This window comes from Triticum aestivum, chromosome 4D, assembly GCF_018294505.1.
Source record: "Triticum aestivum cultivar Chinese Spring chromosome 4D, IWGSC CS RefSeq v2.1, whole genome shotgun sequence".
NCBI classification, from domain to species: domain Eukaryota; kingdom Viridiplantae; phylum Streptophyta; class Magnoliopsida; order Poales; family Poaceae; genus Triticum; species Triticum aestivum.
This window is the reverse complement of record NC_057805.1, coordinates 111847735-111866165: the sequence shown is the minus strand read 5'-3', so window position 1 is coordinate 111866165 and position 18431 is coordinate 111847735. Positions and strand designations below refer to the sequence as shown.

Here is an 18431-nt window from a genome sequence, read left to right as displayed (position 1 = left end):
GGAGTAGCTCTTGGTTTAAGAAAAGGGAGGAGATGGATCGAATTCAGTCTTTTCCTTGTTTGCTTCTTTCACCATCCTGCAGGAGGTTCCTCCTAGGCTTGGGTTAACTAGACCCCGGCCTTTGTGGACAGCGTCTGTTGCGCTGTAGTAGTGTTTCTCTGCTCTTGAAGAAGAGGAGGCATGGCTGTAGAGACTAGCGGGCAGAATATGTATACAACTTGAGCACTTGTCATCTTGTTGTGAATGATGCTCCTGTTAATTTCTTTTGCAAACTTGCATGATCCTGCTACTTATTATTCACTGATTTGGATATTTGTAATGGGTTGACGATATCTCAAGTGTTGTGGCTGACTTTAGTGACTGAGATCAACAATATCTCACATTTGTAACACTGAACAATATTTACTTTGAACGGGCTAGACCAGGATATGCCTTGATTCAATTTTGGATGTGCTATTTGACGGGCTTTGTTGTTCGTGTGATATTTCATTGACTGTTAAAGTTGCAGGACACGCAGGGTTGGTGAGCAGGGTACAAGGGGTGGAAAAGAAATTAGATGCTGCCACCTTGCTGGACAGCGACTGCCCCTGTTTAAAGCTGACTTGATCCTTGATATTCTTGAAATGTCACAATCAAGCATCGCCATGCGGCTCTATATTCATTGACGAGTCTCAAGCTCAGACAGATGAACTATTGTGTTGGACAAGATGCATCTCTCAGCTTGTGGACTTTTAATCTATTTCAGGTAACAAAGTCCAATTAGTAGTCCCTCTCTTCTGCACTATATCGTTTTTACAAGTCTCAAACCTGCATGTAGATAAGAAGTATTACAACCGTGGTTACTAGTGGATTTAACGAAGACAACGGGAGTCTTGCTGTGACTCGCACAAAATAGTAATTGATGAAATAATGCAGTAATGGGAGAACCTGAAGCTTTGAGCAAACAACAAACAAGCTTCTGGTGCTCTCTGAAGTACACGTACTCGGGCAAGGGTTCCTAAATTTGGTACTGAAGAAACTCCCATCAGATTTTTCTTCTTGTATTCATATGCATGGCTTTTCTAGGACAATGCATTCTTTCCGCTGAAGTTTCTTTCTTTCAGACTATTCAACGAAGCTTGTTGCTGACAGAAAAGTGCATTAGCTAGACTACTTAATTGCTTGTCGTGTTTTTGTGTAAAATTTAAACGTTGCATATGTTTTAGCTGATATTCATGCTGAATTAAAAATTTAAACGCCGCATACGTTAGTATACAAAATGTAAAAATGTGAATTACAGCCTTCTATCCTTCATTCATTTCTCCGTTGATCAGAGTTGTCTTACAGCAAATGCTCAGGCATTGGCCGCTGCTCCGAAGCAATGTAACCTGTAAAAATATTGCACCTTTCAGAAGATAAACAGGGGAAACTTTCATTGAAATCTGAAACCAAAGCATGTAAATTTATATTCTAACTAGCGAAACAGTTGGCCCCTGTGGGCAATCCATTGACACATTTTGCTGTAACAGCAAACCACTTGTTCAGGCTGATCATGGGTTTCTGCTTGGCTGTGAATTTGTCGCAGATACAGTGGACGTTTGCTTCTTTGACCATCTTCCAGAGGGTTCCGCCTAGGCTTCGGTTAACTGGACCCCGGCCTGCCTTTGTGGACAGCTTCTATTGCGTTGTAACAGCATTCCTCTGTTCTTGAAGAAGAGGAGGTGTTGTAACAGTATAAAATCACAAGTTATGAATACACGTTAACAACAAGCCAAGCTTCACTTTCTCAAAAGTTTGCTGAGGAGAGCGACTCCCCACCTGAATATTTCATTGCTGTCCAAGTTGCGGCACACAGAAGGGGTTGGTGAGCAGGGGTACAAGGGGTTGAAAAGAAGTTAGATGCTGCCACCTTGCTGGACAGCGACCGCCCCTGCTTAAAGCTGACCTGTCCTTAATATTCTGGAGATGTCACAATCAATGGCCGCCATGTGGCTCCATGTTCATTGATGAGTCTCAAGCTTAGACAGATATAAACTAGTGTGTTGGACAAGATGCATCCCTCAGCTTGTGGACTTTTAATACATTTCAGGTAACCAAGTCCAATTGGTAGTCCTTCTCTTCTACAGCATATCGTTTTTACAAGTCTCAACATGCATGCAGACAAGAAGTATTCCAACCATGGCTACCAGTGGATTGGACCAAGACAAACGGGGAGCATCTGGAACTTCATCGCCTACTCAACTCATCCTCATCCCGGTCCTGCAGGCAGCAGCTCAGATAATCTCTGCAACCAACCATGGCTACCCCCTTTCTACCCACCCTGCTCCTATCCTTGCTTGTTCTACTTCTACCAGCCGTGGGTGTTGGTGGCGCGGCACCTCCCGGCGGCGACGTCCTGGCGCTGAAATCCTCCCTCGCCGTCGAGGATCATGAGACCAGCTTCCTGCGGTCACCTGACGGTACGTTCTCCTGCGGCTTCCACAGCATCTACAGCGGCGCCTTCACCTTCTCCATCTGGTACTCCGACTCACCTGGCGAAACCGTCGTCTGGAGTGCCAACCGCGGCCGCCCTGTGCACTCCAGGAGGTCAGCCGTCACCCTGAACAAGGACGGCAACATGGTCCTCACCGACCACGACGGCACCGTCGTTTGGCAAACTGAGGGCGACCTCCCAAATGTCCAGTATGCTCAGTTTCTTGACACCGGGAACCTCGTCCTGAAGAACACAAGCGGCACCATTGTTTGGCAGAGCTTCGATTCGCCAACCGACACCTTCCTACCCACCCAGCGAATCCCCGCCACGGCAAAGTTAGTCTCTACCAGCCGGCTGCATGTTCCTGGTCACTACACCTTCCGTTTTAGTGACCAATCCATGCTGTCTCTCTTCTACGATGACACCAATGTTTCTGACATATACTGGCCTGATCCTGATTACCAGTACTATGAGAATAACAGGAACCTCTATAACAGTACTCGGATGGGGAGCCTTGATGATTACGGGGAGTTTTTCGCCAGTGATTTCGCTTGGCGTCGGCCTCTTGTTGCCTCTGATAGAGGCTATGGGATTAAGAGAAGACTTACCCTTGATTCTGATGGTAATCTTAGGATATACAGCTTGAGCAATGGATCAGATTCAAACAGGAGATGGACAGTTTCATGGGTGGCTGTCTCTCAGCCATGCATGATACATGGCATGTGTGGTCCATATGGGATCTGCCACTACTCCCCTGCACCAACATGTTCTTGCCCACCTGGTTATGCAATGAGGAATCCTGGCAACTGGACACAGGGATGCGAGCTTACCGTAGATACCATCGGATGCGGGGATAGTGAACGGAATGTGACATTTTTGCGGCTTCCAAACACTGATTTTTGGGGATCTGATCAGCAGCGCATCAACAAAGTGTCATTGGAGCGTTGTATGAACGTATGCTTGAGTGATTGCACGTGCAAGGGTTTTCAGTACCAACAAGGAAATGGCACATGCTATCCCAAGAATCTTCTTTTCAACGGAAGGAGTTTCCCAACACCTACTGTGCGAACGATGTACATCAAGCTCCCCACAAGTTTCAATGTTTCAAATACCCCAATTCCACAGTCCAATGTGCTCAACACTGAAATACATCGTCTTGAATGTGATCATGTGAGCAAAACAATCATAGAATCAGTGCCAGACATGGTTCGTGAAGATGGCAGTGATGATCCAAAATGGCTCTATCTATATGGGTTCATTGCTGCATTTTTTGTCATTGAGGTTTTCTTCTTCGCGTTTGCATGGTTCTTTGTTCTACGGAGAGAGTTTAGGTCATCGCAATTATGGGCGGCTGAGGAAGGCTACAAGGTGATGACTAGTCATTTCCGGATGTATAGTTACAGAGAGCTGGCCAAGGCGACTGAAAAGTTCAAACATGAGCTTGGATGGGGAGGTTCAGGTATTGCCTACAAGGGAACCTTGGATGATGAGCGAGAGGTGGTCATAAAAAGGCTGGAAAATGTAACACGGAACAGGGCAGAGTTCCAGGATGAGTTGCATGTCATTGCAAGGATTAACCATATGAATCTGGCAAGAATATGGGGGGTTTGCTCAGAGAGATCCCATAGAATGCTGGTCTTGGAGTATTTTGAGAACGGCTCATTAGCTAACATACTATTCAGCAACAAAATCTTGCTGCAGTGGGGTCAGAGGTTTAACATTGCTTTAGGTGTTGCAAAGGGGCTGGCCTATCTTCACCATGAGTGCCTAGAGTGGGTCATCCACTGCAACCTGAAGCCGGAGAACATTCTGCTGGATCAGGATCTAGAGCCTAAGATCACCGACTTTGGGTTCGCAAAGCTGCTCAGCAGAACGGGGCCTAATCAGAATCTGTCTCGGGCGCGAGGAACCTTGGGCTACATGGCTCCGGAGTGGGTCACTGGTTTACCGATCACAGCGAAGGTTGACGTGTACAGCTATGGGATCGTGCTTCTTGAACTAGTGTCAGGAACAAGAATTCTCGACTTTGTTGTTGATTTGGAGGAGGATGTCCATGTGGTGCTCAAGAAGTTTATTAAGATGCTTTCTTACAGGTTGGAAGGGGATGAACTGTTGTGGTTAACGGAGTTTGTAGATGTCGGACTGGACGGCAATTTCAACTACCTGCAAGCGAAAGAGTTGATCAGGATAGCTGTTTCATGCCTGGAGGAGGACAGGAAGAACAGGCCAACAATGGAATCAATAGTTGAGAGCCTCCTCTCAGTTGAAGAAGCTTCAGTTTGAACTTTGAACATAGTTGTATCCTTGTGCATAGGTATTCCATGTTATGTAGTAATTGAGTAATAAAATAGTAACACATGTACTAGTTGTTCATGTATATATTCAGTCTTTTTGTTTCTGAAATCGTTTTAGGACTTCTTAGTAGTTATGAGAACATACTGTAAATCTGACAATGATAATACCAATGAGGTTGTCACATATCAGGTCTGTGCTAGCCTGTGGTATCATCTGGTAACTGCTTGCCAACTGATATATGTGTTCTATGTATTGACATTCTGTATCAAAGGTTTTTCATCTGGCAGAGGAAATGCAGCAGGACTGCACAGGTATCCTGATCTAGTTCACAATCTAAGTGCTGCTGTCCCAAATCAGCTATGATACCACTGTCAAACCAATAGTTTAGGGCAAGAAGAACAAATCCAAGTGCAGCTTGTCCAACATCTGCAACAGGTAAACTTCTAGATTTCTGCCATCACGCATTAGCAAAGACATAATTCGTGGGTTCTAATTTCAACTCCCTCTGGTCCATAATAAGTGCCGCGGTTTTGAACTAAGGTTGAACTGCGACACTTATTTTGGATCGGAGGGAGTACAATAATATATATATGATTTGATGTGACAAAGATTGCTGTATACACACACACACACTAACACATGTCCAAAAAAACTGAATCAAATTTCTGGATATTCATTATCTCTGGACTCATCATCTGCAGAGATGAGCGTCTGCACTACATTCTTCATACCGGGCCTTTTGTTTCTATCTTCCTCTACACATGAGACAGCCAACTGGGCAAATATTCTAGCTTGCGCATGATTAAATTCGCCATCCAGCCGTTCATCCACGAGGTCCGCAACCCATCCTCCATCGCCGCGCTTCGATCTGTCAACGATCATCTTCACCACGGTTCTGACATCAGTTTCAAGCCCCTCTTTCCCATCCACCACCCAGTCTGAAACCCTCTTCCCTTTCATCAGTTCCAGGAGCACCACGCCATAGCTGTACACGTCGACCTTCTCGGTGATGGGAAGGCTGGACACCCACTCGGGCGCCATGTACCCCCTTGTTCCTCGGATTCGCGACAGGCCCGAGTCGGACCCGTCTCTGTTGAGCAGCTTCGCCAGCCCGAAGTCGGTGATCTTGGGCTCCATTTCATCATCCAGCAGTATGTTCTCCGGCTTCATGTCGCAGTGGATGATCCACTCCAGGCACTCATTGTGAAGATATGCCAGTCCTTTGGCCACGCCGACGGCGATGCTGAACCTCTGCTTCCATCCCAGCAACCCGCCGGAATTTCCGGTGCCTTGGAACAGCACATTTGCCAATGATCCGTTGTGGACGTACTCGTAGACCAGAATCCGGTGCGCGCCTTCCGAGCAGAACCCCCACATTCTTACCAAGTTCATGTGGTAGATCCTGCCGATCGCGCTCAGCTCGGCCTGGAACACCTCCTCGCTCTGGCTCACGTCCTGCAGCACCTTGACGGCCACCGTCCTGTCGTCGTCCAGGACCCCCTTGTACACGGTGCCCGAACCGCCGCGGCCGATCTCGGCGCGGAACTTCCTGGTGGCCGTCTGCAGCTCTGAGTAGCTGTACGCCCGGAAATGGCTGGTGATCATCCTGTACCCTTCCTCCACGGCCAGCAGCTCCGATGGCCTGGACAGTATCCCTTTCTTGGAGAAGAGCCAGCACCCAAACGCTATCACAAACACCTCGATGACGAAGAACGCGGACAAGAAGCCGTAGAAGTAGAACCATAGCGACTTGCCCTGGTTGCTGCTCATCTTCGCCGTGCCGGAGACGTTGAGCAAGACCTCCGGTGCCGCGGCGTCGCATCCGGCAATGCCCTCCTGGATGGCGAGGCCATCATCGGTCTGCCATTGATGGATGCGCAGCTCCGGCACGTTGAAGTCGGCTGGGACCTTGAGGTAGGCCGTGCCGGGCAGGCCGGGGAACGTCCTGCCGTTGAACATGAGGCTCTTGGGGTAGCACTCCCCCTTGCCCTGCTTGTACTGGAACACCACGCACGACGGCTCGCCGGTGCACTGCGCCTCGCACGCGTCCAGCGACAGGTACTCGCTGTTGTTGAGGTCGAAGCCCCAGAAGTCGGTGTGCGGCAGCGCCACGAACTTCACCTGCTCGTCGCGGCCGCCGGTGGAGTTGCTGAACGTCGGCCGGCAGCCCCTGCTCCAGTCGCTCCGGTCGGCGCGCTCGTGCCCGGGGGCGCAGACGCAGGCCGGTGAAGGCGTGTAGAGGCACACCGCGTTGATGCCGCACACGCCGTGGATGATGCAGGGGTTGGAGAACGCCATCCACGACACGGTCCATGCCTCGCCGTCCAAGCTGTACAGCCGGAGGTTGCCGTCGGTGTCCAGCGTCAACCTCCTCCTGACCCCGGTGCTGCCCAGATCGGCGGCATCGAACGTCGCGTTGTCGCTGGCCAAGAAATGGCCCGTGGAATCCAACTCGGCCTCGCGGCTGAAATTGTAGATCTTGCGGCTGTTCTGCCAGTAGCTGAAGTAGGGGTTGGGCCAGTAGATGGTCGATACCTCGCCACCATCGTCGTACACCATTGAGAGCATGGCGTAGTCGCTGAACCGGAAGCCGTAGTGCCCAGCCGCGAGGAGCCTGCTGGTGGACACGAGGCCGCTCCCGGCGGCGCCGCTGAGGCGCTGGGCGGGGAGCAGGGTGTCGGTCGGGTGGTCGAAGCTCTGCCACAGGACGCTCCCCGGGCGTCCTCGACGGCGAGGTTGCCGGTGTCCCGGAGCCGCGCCCGCGCGGCGCCGTTGTGGGCGGTGGAGTTCCAGACGGCCTCTCCGTCGTAGTCGGTGAGGACGAGCGCGCCGCGGCGGCCGTCGAGCGCGAGGCGGGAGCCCTGGCTGTGCACGGCGCGGCGCGCCGTGGCGGTGGCGGCGGCCGTCCAGACGACGGCGCGGTCGGCGGAGCGCGCGAACCAGACGGAGAAGGTGAAGACGGTGGGGGATACGGCGTAGAAGCCGCAGGCGAAGGCGCCGTCCGGGGAGACGAGGAGGTCGGACGCGTGGTCCTCGACGGCGAGCGAGGCGCCGCGCGGCAGGCTGCCGCGGCCGCGCTCGCGCTGCGCCCCCGCGCGGCCGGTGCCCGGGAGCACGAGGGCGAAGAGCAGAAGCAGAGCACAGCGGCGAGCTGCGGTCATGGCCGTGCAGAGCAGAGCTGAGCTTGGTCGGTGATCAGGCCGGGACAAAAAAATCGTTAGTGCTCTAGCTGCCGGGCTGTCACTGCGGAAAGAATTGTTTGCACGTAACGTAATCAAGCTCGACGCCGGTCGCCGGAGTTTGTAATATTTTATGCAGGGGCACTAGGACGAGGAGGTCAAAGGCCCCACTTCTTCCGGTAATGGGACGAGACGTCACCCACATGTGCAAGCAAATACAGTAAGAAAAACACTTCACGCTGTTGGTGTTGGATCGCACGTTCAGGCGCGAAGTCTAGCTCCTACTGTAGTTGGTTGATTATTAAGGTGGAAAAGCGAGGATCACGTTGAAAAATTCTACTCCATACGTTTCAAAATATAGCGCGTCCACGCTTTCCGAGGTTCAACTTTGAGCATAAATCTAACCAATAAGACCGACTACAGCGGGAGCGAAAATTATACTAATGAATTCGTATTCAAAAGAAGTTTTCAATTATATAATTTTGCTCCCGCCGTAGTTGGTCTCGTTGTTTAAATTTATAGTCAAAGTTGAAGGGCGGAAATCGAGGACATGCTATATTTTGGAACGGAGGAAGTAGTATCTTGGATCGATCGTACTAGTTCTTTGTCCGGTCGTAAGACTAGTCACAATGGGTAGTAACTTAGACTAATATGTTACTACCTCTGTAGTGGGGAGTAACATATGTGTGGTGTCATGTAACACTTCATTTATTAGGTTGTAGACTCATCTTGTCTTGATATGTGTGATGTTACAGTAAGGCTGGTCATAATAGGAGTATTATAGGTAGTATCATGCATGCCAACTAGGCAAATTTGATAAGGTGGCATAGGATTAAATGAAGGAAGAGAGGGTTGAGTATCATATCATGATACCATATCATATTAAATATTATGCTACTATATGTCATGCATGCTAATAAATAAAGTCATCTATGATACTAACATATGATATTATGCACTACGGATGTAGTATCATACACTAGTATCATATGCATGATACTAGTATATGATACTTGTCATCACGACCAGCCTAACTAGCTATGCTACTATATGTCCCTATTTCTTCATTAATTACTCGCCACATTATCTGTTTTGCCTAGAAATGTATGATGTTATCATCTAGAGGTAATATCACAGGTGGTGCTTAAACTTGCCACCAATGTTCACTTTAGTGCCTGAAGTTGAAAAATACACCGAACTGGTTTCAAAACTTGGCACGAGCGTACAAATACAGTGCTAATCCCATTAGTAGACGTCTTTACGCTGACGTGGCACCGTAGTTCGCTTAGCATGCACAGACAACCTCGCCCTAGCAAACTGGAACTACTGGCCAGTACGCCATACATTTTCTCGTGCATGTTAATGAAAACAGATCTTTTTTTAGAATAATGAAAACATTTCCTATTTTGTTAGATAAAGAAACACGTTCGTGGGTTTTAATGGCCTGCTGCAGTGCAGCCCAGTTTGCGCACGTTAGTTTGATTTAGAAATTTGTAAAAAAAATTGTAAATTATAATCACAGTAAAAAAATACATTTCAAATATTTGTGCTTCAAATTTTTTATAAATACATATAAATTAAATAACTAAAATGTTCATGTAATTTAAAAAAATAGTCAGCAATTTACATGTGATTTATAGTTAAAGCTTTTCGTAAATAAATTTTCTAAATTGTTTAGTATATGCAAAAATAATTATAAAAAACTTAATTTTTTGAGTAAATTCCAAAAGATTATGCATGCTTGGCTTATGCTTAAATGAAAAAAAAATGTTATATGTAGAAACATTTTTATTAATATTCACATGTGTATAAATTTCTTTTTTGCGAGAAACATGTGTATAACTTTCATTGTGTCATATATTCAAAAAAATTATAATTAAAATATAGTCAGTAGTGAATATTTTTCATAAACTGAAATTTTAAATTTTGGATATTTATGAACATTTTACATTGTTGAAAAATTCTTAAACAATATGAATTGTAAAAATGTACATGTAACTATTAAAAGGTTTATGTAGTTAAAATAATATTCATGAATTGTAGTATAGAAAATATTTATATAATTCTAAATTTACAGCCATTTTTATAATCAGAAATACCATTTTATTTATATGATACGTTTAAAACAAATATGTGAATATTTTTATTACTGTGATTATAATTTGCAAACTTTTTTACAAATTTCTAAATGAAACTAAGATGCGCAAACTGGTCTGCACTGCTGAGGCGATTAAAACCCACGTACGTGTCTCTTCTTTCTTATCTAAAAAAATAGGAAATGTTTTCATTATTCTAAGAAAAAGGATCTGTTTTCATTAACAGGAACGAGAAAACGTATGGCATACTGGTTCTTTCCTAGGGCGAGGTTGTCTGTGCATGCTAAGCGAGCTACGGTGCCACATCAGCGTAAAAACACGTCTATTAATAGGATTAGCACTGTATTTGCACGCTCGTGCCAAGTTTTGAAACCAGTTCGGTGTATTTTTCAACTTCAGGCACTAAAGTGAACATCGGTGGCAAGTTTAAGCACCACCTGTGATATTACCTCTATCATCTATATTACTCTTACTGTGGGTAGTCTAACAGGCACAGTAGCATGCATCCAGACCGAGCAAACTGTTCCCGGTGCCCGGAGCACCTCTTTCGCTCTCAACTCGATCACTCTCTGAAGAAAAAACCGAGACAGGGGAGGTTTTGTGCAGGCCAGGTCCTGCTGCTTTTCTGTTCTTCTCTTCCTTTTATTCAGTGATCCTAAAACGTGTCATGATGCCCGCAGTAAACTCCATAGTGCCCGTGCCATCACACGGATAAAGTCGTGCAGCAGGCCTTAACCTGTTCGTGCGGAGCACACATCAAAACATGTCCTTGTGTAGCTAGCAGGAATCTTAAACTGAAACCCGAAACTACTGAAAAAAAAGACACCTAACGATTTTGGCTGCCATGCCATGGCAGCGAGTATTTGCGTAACTGAATCATCCCAACAACCCCACCCTAATTTAGGTGTGCCATCTGATGTCGAGGGTGCCGATCTTCGAGCACAGCTCCTGGAAGCGACTGCGCCCAAGCGGCTTGGTCAAGATATCCGCCTTCTGCCCACCTGAGTGGATGAACTCGCCCGCCATCGTGCCATTCTACATGTTGTCACTGATGAAATGGTATCGGAAGGTCAATGTGTTTGCTCCTGTCGTGCAGCACATGATTCATCCGAGTTAATAGCACTGCAGGTCCCTCAACTTGTCAGGGAGGTGATGATTTGGTCCTTGAGCTTGAAAAAGTGGATTATTTCATTCCTTAACTTGTCATGGAGGTGCAAGTTTAGTCCTGGGCCAATCAGAACTCGCCAGGTGGAGCCAGCTGGCCTGGGCCGGTCAGTGCCGTGCATTTTGCAGTTTACCCCCTGCCTTTAACACCTATCAACCCGCACTTGTCCAAGGCAGGTGAAGTAACAGATACGTTGGACCTGCACAACTAATTTTGGGTTTCTCTTCTGCATAGTAGTACTGAACAGGTGAAGTATCCTGACTTCTAATTCTCTCTTTGGCCGATGATGTGCTGAAATATCGTGCTGAACATGTGAAAATATCTGTTACATGACGTGCAAAATTGAACGCTAGTGCGTGCCTGAGGTCTTCTACTTCTCTTAATGATATCTGTTCTTGACTCGCCTGTGCTGTAAGCTGTTCTTGACAACCTCTTCTTCTTTTGCTGCTTTGTGCCTTTGTACGCCCGAGCCAATTGTGAGTTTTACTGACACTGTAATGAAGTGACATTTCTGCAGTGGATACAATAATTTCTTGATATCTGTCTTGGTGCTAGTATGTGATAAATGCAATGACACTTCTGAAGTTCTGAGACATCCAGAATTCTTCTGTTGCTTCCATGGTTTTGGTTTTGTTGGCCGTTGATGTCCCAGAATCTCACTATCGTTCTGAGGCCATTAAAGCACCTGACATTCAACTTGTAGCAGTAGCATTTTCCTCTTTCGCTTCTTCTTAATTAGGGAATAATTAATAGGCCTGTGATGGAAAGCATACCGGGATTCACTCACCTGTGAGTTGGTACATGAAGTGAAAATTTACAGCGCTGATGCATCTCCCATTTCTCTCTTCTTTGCCCTATTTCCTTTCTCAGTGAACTTTGCTCACGTCTCTCTGCTGCCAGCTGTCACGTGTTTCTTTAGGTTGGTTAATTATTTTCCTTCCTGCTACTTACTGGAAGTTTGCCTTGCTTAATTATTTTTCTTTTGCTGCACCGGTTGTGGTTTGAGTTACATATGAACTTGAGCTACTCCTTTTGTGCCCAAGCTACGTTTCTCTCTTAGTTGATTTTTCTGAAACCTCTTGTGATGTAAGCTGTACATTGCAGAGGCCGTGGATAACCTTGACAAGTTACACACATTGCGTCTCTGGGGCCTTCTGTTTGGATCTAATTCAGCTGAGTTTGGTCAGGTCTGTGGCCAAAACTTATCAGTCCAGTTTCTTTAATCTGAATGAACACAATTCGCTGCTTCATTTCTGCTATGATTTCCTTCGGTTTTCTTACTCAATTGAGCATTCCTGCTGTATATCCAGGATTCTTAGTGTTATGTGATACGATTGAGCATTTCAGTCACTTGCAGTGTGGGCAGCTTTCATCTTCTTGGCCCATTTTCAGCCTAAGCTTCAGTTGCGCCGAGTGGATTTTGTTAAAGGCAGGGGGTAAACTGCAAAATACACGGTGCTGACCGGCCCAGCCGAGCTGGCTCCACTTGGCGAGTTCTGATTGGCCCAGGACTAAACTTGCACCTCCATGACAAGTTGAGGGATGAAATAATCCACTTTTCCAAGTTCAAGGACCAAACCATCACCTCCATGACAAGTTGAGGGACCTGCAGTGCTATTACCTCGATTCATCCCGAGCGAGATGGCGGATTTGTTGTCGATGAACATCTTGGCCGCCTCTGTGTCCTGGTTCAGCAACTCGCCGGGCCGGGCATGTGAGATAACCAGATGCCCTGATAGGCGGCAGTGGAGCCGGCAATGTACTGTGCCTCGCACGAGGAGAGAGCAACCACCTGCTGCTTCTGGGATTGCCAGTCGTGCAGTGATTGGCGGGATGCCCCCAATTATTTCAAACGGATGGGCGCGGATCAGGTTGGGGTGGATGCCGCTGGTGGAAGCATCGCGCCCACCAACTCGCTCGTGGTGAGAGAGCCACTGCATGTGGCGGGCCCGGAGAGGATTCTGGAAGCACCTGCGGGCACGGATACCCCGCCAACCACGGTTGCTGCTGCTGACACGACGACTGCTGCATCGTTTGAATTGGGTGGCAACGGATCATGCGAGCCAATCTCGGTGATCCCTGCCGCTGGACCCCAGACTCTGGGCCCGGTGGTGGGGCAGACCTTGGTCGTTGTAGACCCCAAGGAGGTGGACGTGGCTGCCGCGGGTGGACCCCCTGGAGACAGTGACTCGGCGCCCCATCCGGTGGAGGCAGCTGCCGCGGGTGGGGCCCTGGTGAAAGCGACTTGCCACCCCGGCTGGAGACATGCACGGATCCCAAGGAAGATGCGCTAGTTGCGGCCTGTGTGCCGGATATTGGTGGGGCCCTTGATGGGAATCATGCAACGAGACGTGACTCACGTTGCTCGGCTGCTTTGGAGACGGCGATCTCTGCTGTTATGGATTTAAACCCTCCCTCGGATGTGAACATGACTGCCCAGGAGACTCAGACTGCACTGATGGTGGGGGAGTTGGGTGACCCGGCAGCCACATCGGCTGACCATGGCATGCATAACACGGTGCTGAACTTGGACGCTGATGGCGACATGCAGCCCGTGCAATCGTCAGAATTGGGAGGAATGAGGGCACATGAGGTGGTTGCCTTTGATAAGCTCAAGTGGTTCTGCTCATGTCTTGTGAAGAAGCTTGGCCCCCCATTGCTCAAGGAAGTTCAAGCATCTGGACTCAGGCCCGAGGCGGAGCCTTTCACACCGCGGCGAACTACACATGCTACGCAGAGGGCACCCCACAGCAAGCAAGGAAAAGCCTCTCCGACCGAGAATGTTCTCATGCATGCGTTGGGATTGGCGCCACAAGACCTGGAGGTGGACGAGGCTATAGTGGATGAGCTACAACAGCTATTTGACTCCCCTCTTCGCTCCCAGCATGTTAGGGTGATTGCCGCGTTGTTTGGGAAGGAGGTTCCATCTGGGATTGAGATGTGCAAGGGGCCTGGGCTGTCGGTTGTTGCACACTAGTTGTGCGCTCGGTGTTGGCTGTTTCTTCTTCTATATGGATCTAAACCCTCACATTTTGTGTTGGAATGTTAGGGGCCTAAACAGCCCGGCTAGGAAAAAGGATGTTAGAGATTTTGTGTCTTCAGTGAAAGTAAACCTAGTATGTCTTCAAGAGACTAAGCTTGATGTAATCGACCCCTTCATTGTTATGCAATGCATTGGACCGTCTCTTGACGGTTTTGCTTATCTACCGGCACATGATACACGTGGTGGTATCCTATTGGCATGCGACGAAACGGTAATGGAGGTTGACAACATCATGCTTGATAACAACTCCCTTACCGGTCTTGTGCACACTAAGGATGGAGTGAATTGGTGGCTCACAGTGGTGTACGGCCCCCAAGGAGACGATCTTAAATCTCAATTCCTGGAGGAGCTTAAGAATAGAAGGGTGGCTTGTCAGGGCCCGTGGATGATTCTTGGAGACTTCAACATGATCCTACGGGCCTCGGAGAAAACCAACACCAATCTCAACCGTACGATGATGAGAAAGTTTAGGGACTTTGTGGACGAGCATGAGCTGAAAGAGCTATACATGCATGGTCGAAATTTCACCTGGAGTAACGAAAGGGATGCACCGGTCATGACCAAAATCCATAGAGTTCTAGTGTCGGTTGATTGGGAGCTCCACTTTGCGGATAGCTTGCTGCAAGCAATGTCCACCAATGTCTCGGATCACGCGCCGCTGCACTTGTCTACTAGTTGAAAGGATCGATATAGTTGACTAGAGGGGGGGGTGAATAGGCAACTAACAATTTTTAGCTTTTCTTTACCAATTTAAACTTTGCATCAAAGTAGGTTGTCTAGATATGCAACTAAGTGAGCAACCTATATGATGCAATGACAACAAGCACACAAGCAAGCAAGGGATTTAACACAAGTACGCTTGCGAAAGTAAAGGGACGAGATAACCAAGAGTGGAGCCGGTGAAGACGAGGATGTGTTATCGAAGTTCCTTCCTTCTGAGGGGAAGTACGTCTCCGTTGGAGCGGTGTGGAGGCACAATGCTCCCCAAGAAGCCACTAGGGCCACCGTATTCTCCTCACGCCCTCACACAATGCGAGATGTCGTGATTCCACTATTGGTGCCCTTGAAGGCGGGGACCGGACCTTTACAAACAAGGTTGGGGCAATCTCCACAGCTTAATTGGAGGCTCCCAACGACACCACAAAGCTTCACCACAATGGACTATGGCTCCGCGGTGACCTCAACCGTCTAGGGTGCTCAAACACCCAAGAGTAACAAGATCCGCTAGGGATAAGTGGGGGGGATCAAATTTCTCTTGGTGGAAGTGTAGATCGGGGCCTTCTCAACCAATCCCGAGCAAATCAACAAGTTTGATTGGCTAGGGAGAGAGATCGGGCGAAAATGGAGCTTGGAGCAACAATGGAGCTTTTTGGGGGAAGAGGTAGGTCAACTTTGGGGAAGAAGACCTCCTTATATAGTGGGGGGAACAATCCAACCGTTACCCCCAAACCAGCCCCGCAGAGGGCGGTACTACCGCAGAAGGCAGCGGTACTACCGTGGAGCTCGGAGGGCAGGAGAGATACGGACTCGAGCGGTACTACCGCCGTGGTAGGGCGGTACTACCGCTCATGAGCGGCACTGCCGCCCTACTGCCGCTGCAAAGTACCGCACAATCCGACACGAAAAATGACCCCTCGAGTCGACGCGGTAGGGGCCTGGTGCCGCAGCGGTACTACTGCTGAGGACCCACCGGCGGTACTACCGCTGCGGAGCGGTACTGCCGCCTGTGACCCCTAAGCGGTACTACCGCTGGGACCAGACTCAGCCCAAAGAAGGGGGAAAGACACCTCCAATGAAGCGGAAAGGCTCAGAGGGTGTAAAGAGGATGTGTACGTGTTGATTCCACCCTAGCCTTACCAAAGCGGACCCCCTCTTGATAGTACGGTGACTCCTACGAAACTAGTCCACCAGAAAAGAAGCGAAAGAGCTACACCGTCTTGAATGACACTCCGAGGGGAAAGAAATCGTCTCGTGCCAAATGATGAATCTCTGAAATGCTCAAATCACACGATTAGTCCGCAAACATGTTGTCATCAATCACCAAAACTACATCTGGAGAGATATGCCTTAACAATCTCCCCCTTTTTGGTGGATTGATGACAACCAGGGATTTGCTCAAGGATATATCATGAAAGTGAAGATACTTAGAACTACAAAATATAGACGGGCTCCCCCTGAATGTGTGCACCTAGTTAGTAGTGCCTTTGGAATGTAGGACACACACATTTAGGATCAACACTCCCCCTATATTTTATAGTCCAACAACCTAAGCATAGGATACATGAGAGCAGGTAATATAACAGGATAGACAAGCAACTCAAGATACTAAAGAACTAGAAAGACATAGATAAAGATAAGGTAGCATATGTCTTACACCATATGTCTGGAACTTATGTCTCACTGGCACACAACCAAACAAGGCAAATAGCGAGAAAACACAACGACACAACAAAGAAAACGACGACACCATAAAGCACAAATCCAAACAAATCCCTAAGCTCTCTCCCCCTTTGGCATCGAGACACCAAAAGGGCAAAGAGCGACGCTATGGCTCCAGGTGAAGGCAAACTGAGGAGCTCTCTCATCACATCCTGGCAGGGTCATCTGCACTGCCATCCTCAGTCGGAAACTGCTCGGTGTCGGAATCGGTCCACGGACAGTGCTGCTGAATCCAGATTCCCGATGCGAGGAAAGAGGGTCTCTCGAAAGACATGATGAAGGATGTCCAGGTAGGTAGACAACTCATAGGTTTCCTTCTTAGTCACAGGGTGAACCTTCACAGTGTAGTAGGGCCAGAGGGCTTGCTTGTGAGTGGAGTTGACGTTGCGGTGAGGGCGAAAGCCGACAGGAGTCTCAAGCCCGCGATCTTCCACCTCAAGTAACTGCATGAAGGCCTTCCACTTGACAGACAGTACCTTGCCATTTGTCATCCAGGTCAGAGTCCTTTCTTCATCAGTGCCAAGATGGACAGTAGCATAGAATTGAGCCACCAAATCTGCATCAAAGTCCTTGTTGAACTGCATGATTCTGAGAATGTTTAGCTGAGCACACATCTGAAGAGCTTCACCAAAGTATTCAGGATCCTTTTCCATGGCATCCGTGTCGATGGAGCGAACATCAACATAGAGATTCTTCTTGGCCTTGATCACATCAAAGTAGATGGCAAACTGAAAGCAGTTCCAGAACGGGCGGTTGACCAAATTGGATTCTTGGTCTTCCGCATAGGGGTTGCGGCGACGCCTTTCCCAGAACTCCTTGGCAGACAACTCAGTCACAGTCTTGCCCCTTGGCTTCGGCCTGTTGGCAGGCTTCTTCTGGAGTTGAGGCAGAGGTGCCGCACTAGAGGAAGCACCTACTGACTCTGAGGTGCGGTAGCGCTTTGAAGTTGCACGTCCGGGGTTGACACGGCGGACTTGCTGCTCAGGATGTTCATCACCTGGAACCAAACACACGAACAGAAGAACCAACACGAAAGAAAGAGCGTAAGCTTCCAAACAAAACAACATGGATCAAACAGTGGTAGGAAAATGATGGAATCTGGTAGGCAGCGGTAGTACCGCTGGCCATAGGCGGCAGTACCGCGCAAGCGGTAGTACCGCTCCAGCGGGAGCGGTAGTACCGCTCAAGACTGGGAAACGGCGGTTCCTACTGCCGTGGTCAGATCCGGCACTACCGGACTGCCAAATTCAAAAATACTCCTACCAAAACTTAATCCACACAGTCTGGACGCCTTCTCCAAACTAATCAAGCCAAGATTTAGCCAAAAATCGAGAGATGCAACCACTATTGCCCCAAAAACGCTAGATCTGAGAACTAGACAAAAGGAGAGAAGGAACGAGGGCAATACCGGCATCCATGGCAAGAGGACGAGGTGGGGATCGACTCCACCAAAGGGAATGGAGAGGGATGGCTCGGAGACGGCGGCCCGCCGGAGGCCTCCCGCGGCGAGGCGATGCTGGAGAGAAGAAGAGGGACGAAGGGGCGGTGCGAATGGGTATGGGGGAGGAGAAACCTCCCCCTGCCCCGACATAACCCCCTGGTCCCGCCCCCAACGGTAGTACCGCTCGGGTGGGCGGTAGTACCGCTTGTCAACATAAGCGGGAGTACCGCGCACCACCAACGGTAGTACCGCCCAGCAAGACCCAAAGCCGAGACACCAAACGACTAGCTCAAAAGAAGGGAAAAACAAAAAGGCAAGAAG

The 18431-nt window shown here is 48.6% G+C and overlaps 1 protein-coding gene and 1 pseudogene across 1 annotated transcript; one reads left to right on the top strand and one right to left on the bottom strand.

Annotated features, from left to right (window-relative positions):
• The first annotated feature begins 58 nt into the window (after window positions 1-58).
• LOC123096591 (putative receptor protein kinase ZmPK1) lies at window positions 59-4930 on the top strand. Its single transcript, XM_044518351.1, has 2 exons — window positions 59-2068; window positions 2140-4930. The coding sequence occupies exon 2, from the start codon at window positions 2276-2278 to the stop codon at window positions 4733-4735; it is 2460 nt and encodes an 819-aa protein (XP_044374286.1). The 5' UTR covers window positions 59-2068; window positions 2140-2275; the 3' UTR covers window positions 4736-4930.
• Window positions 4931-5389: 459 nt separating this feature from the next.
• Window positions 5390-8167, bottom strand: LOC123096589 (putative receptor protein kinase ZmPK1; annotated as a pseudogene).
• Window positions 8168-18431: the final 10264 nt, after the last annotated feature.

Coding starts and splice junctions, on each gene's coding strand:
- LOC123096591 (XM_044518351.1), top strand. CDS start 2,276: ATGGCTACCCCCTTTCTACCCACCCTGCTCCTATCCTTGCTTGTTCTA.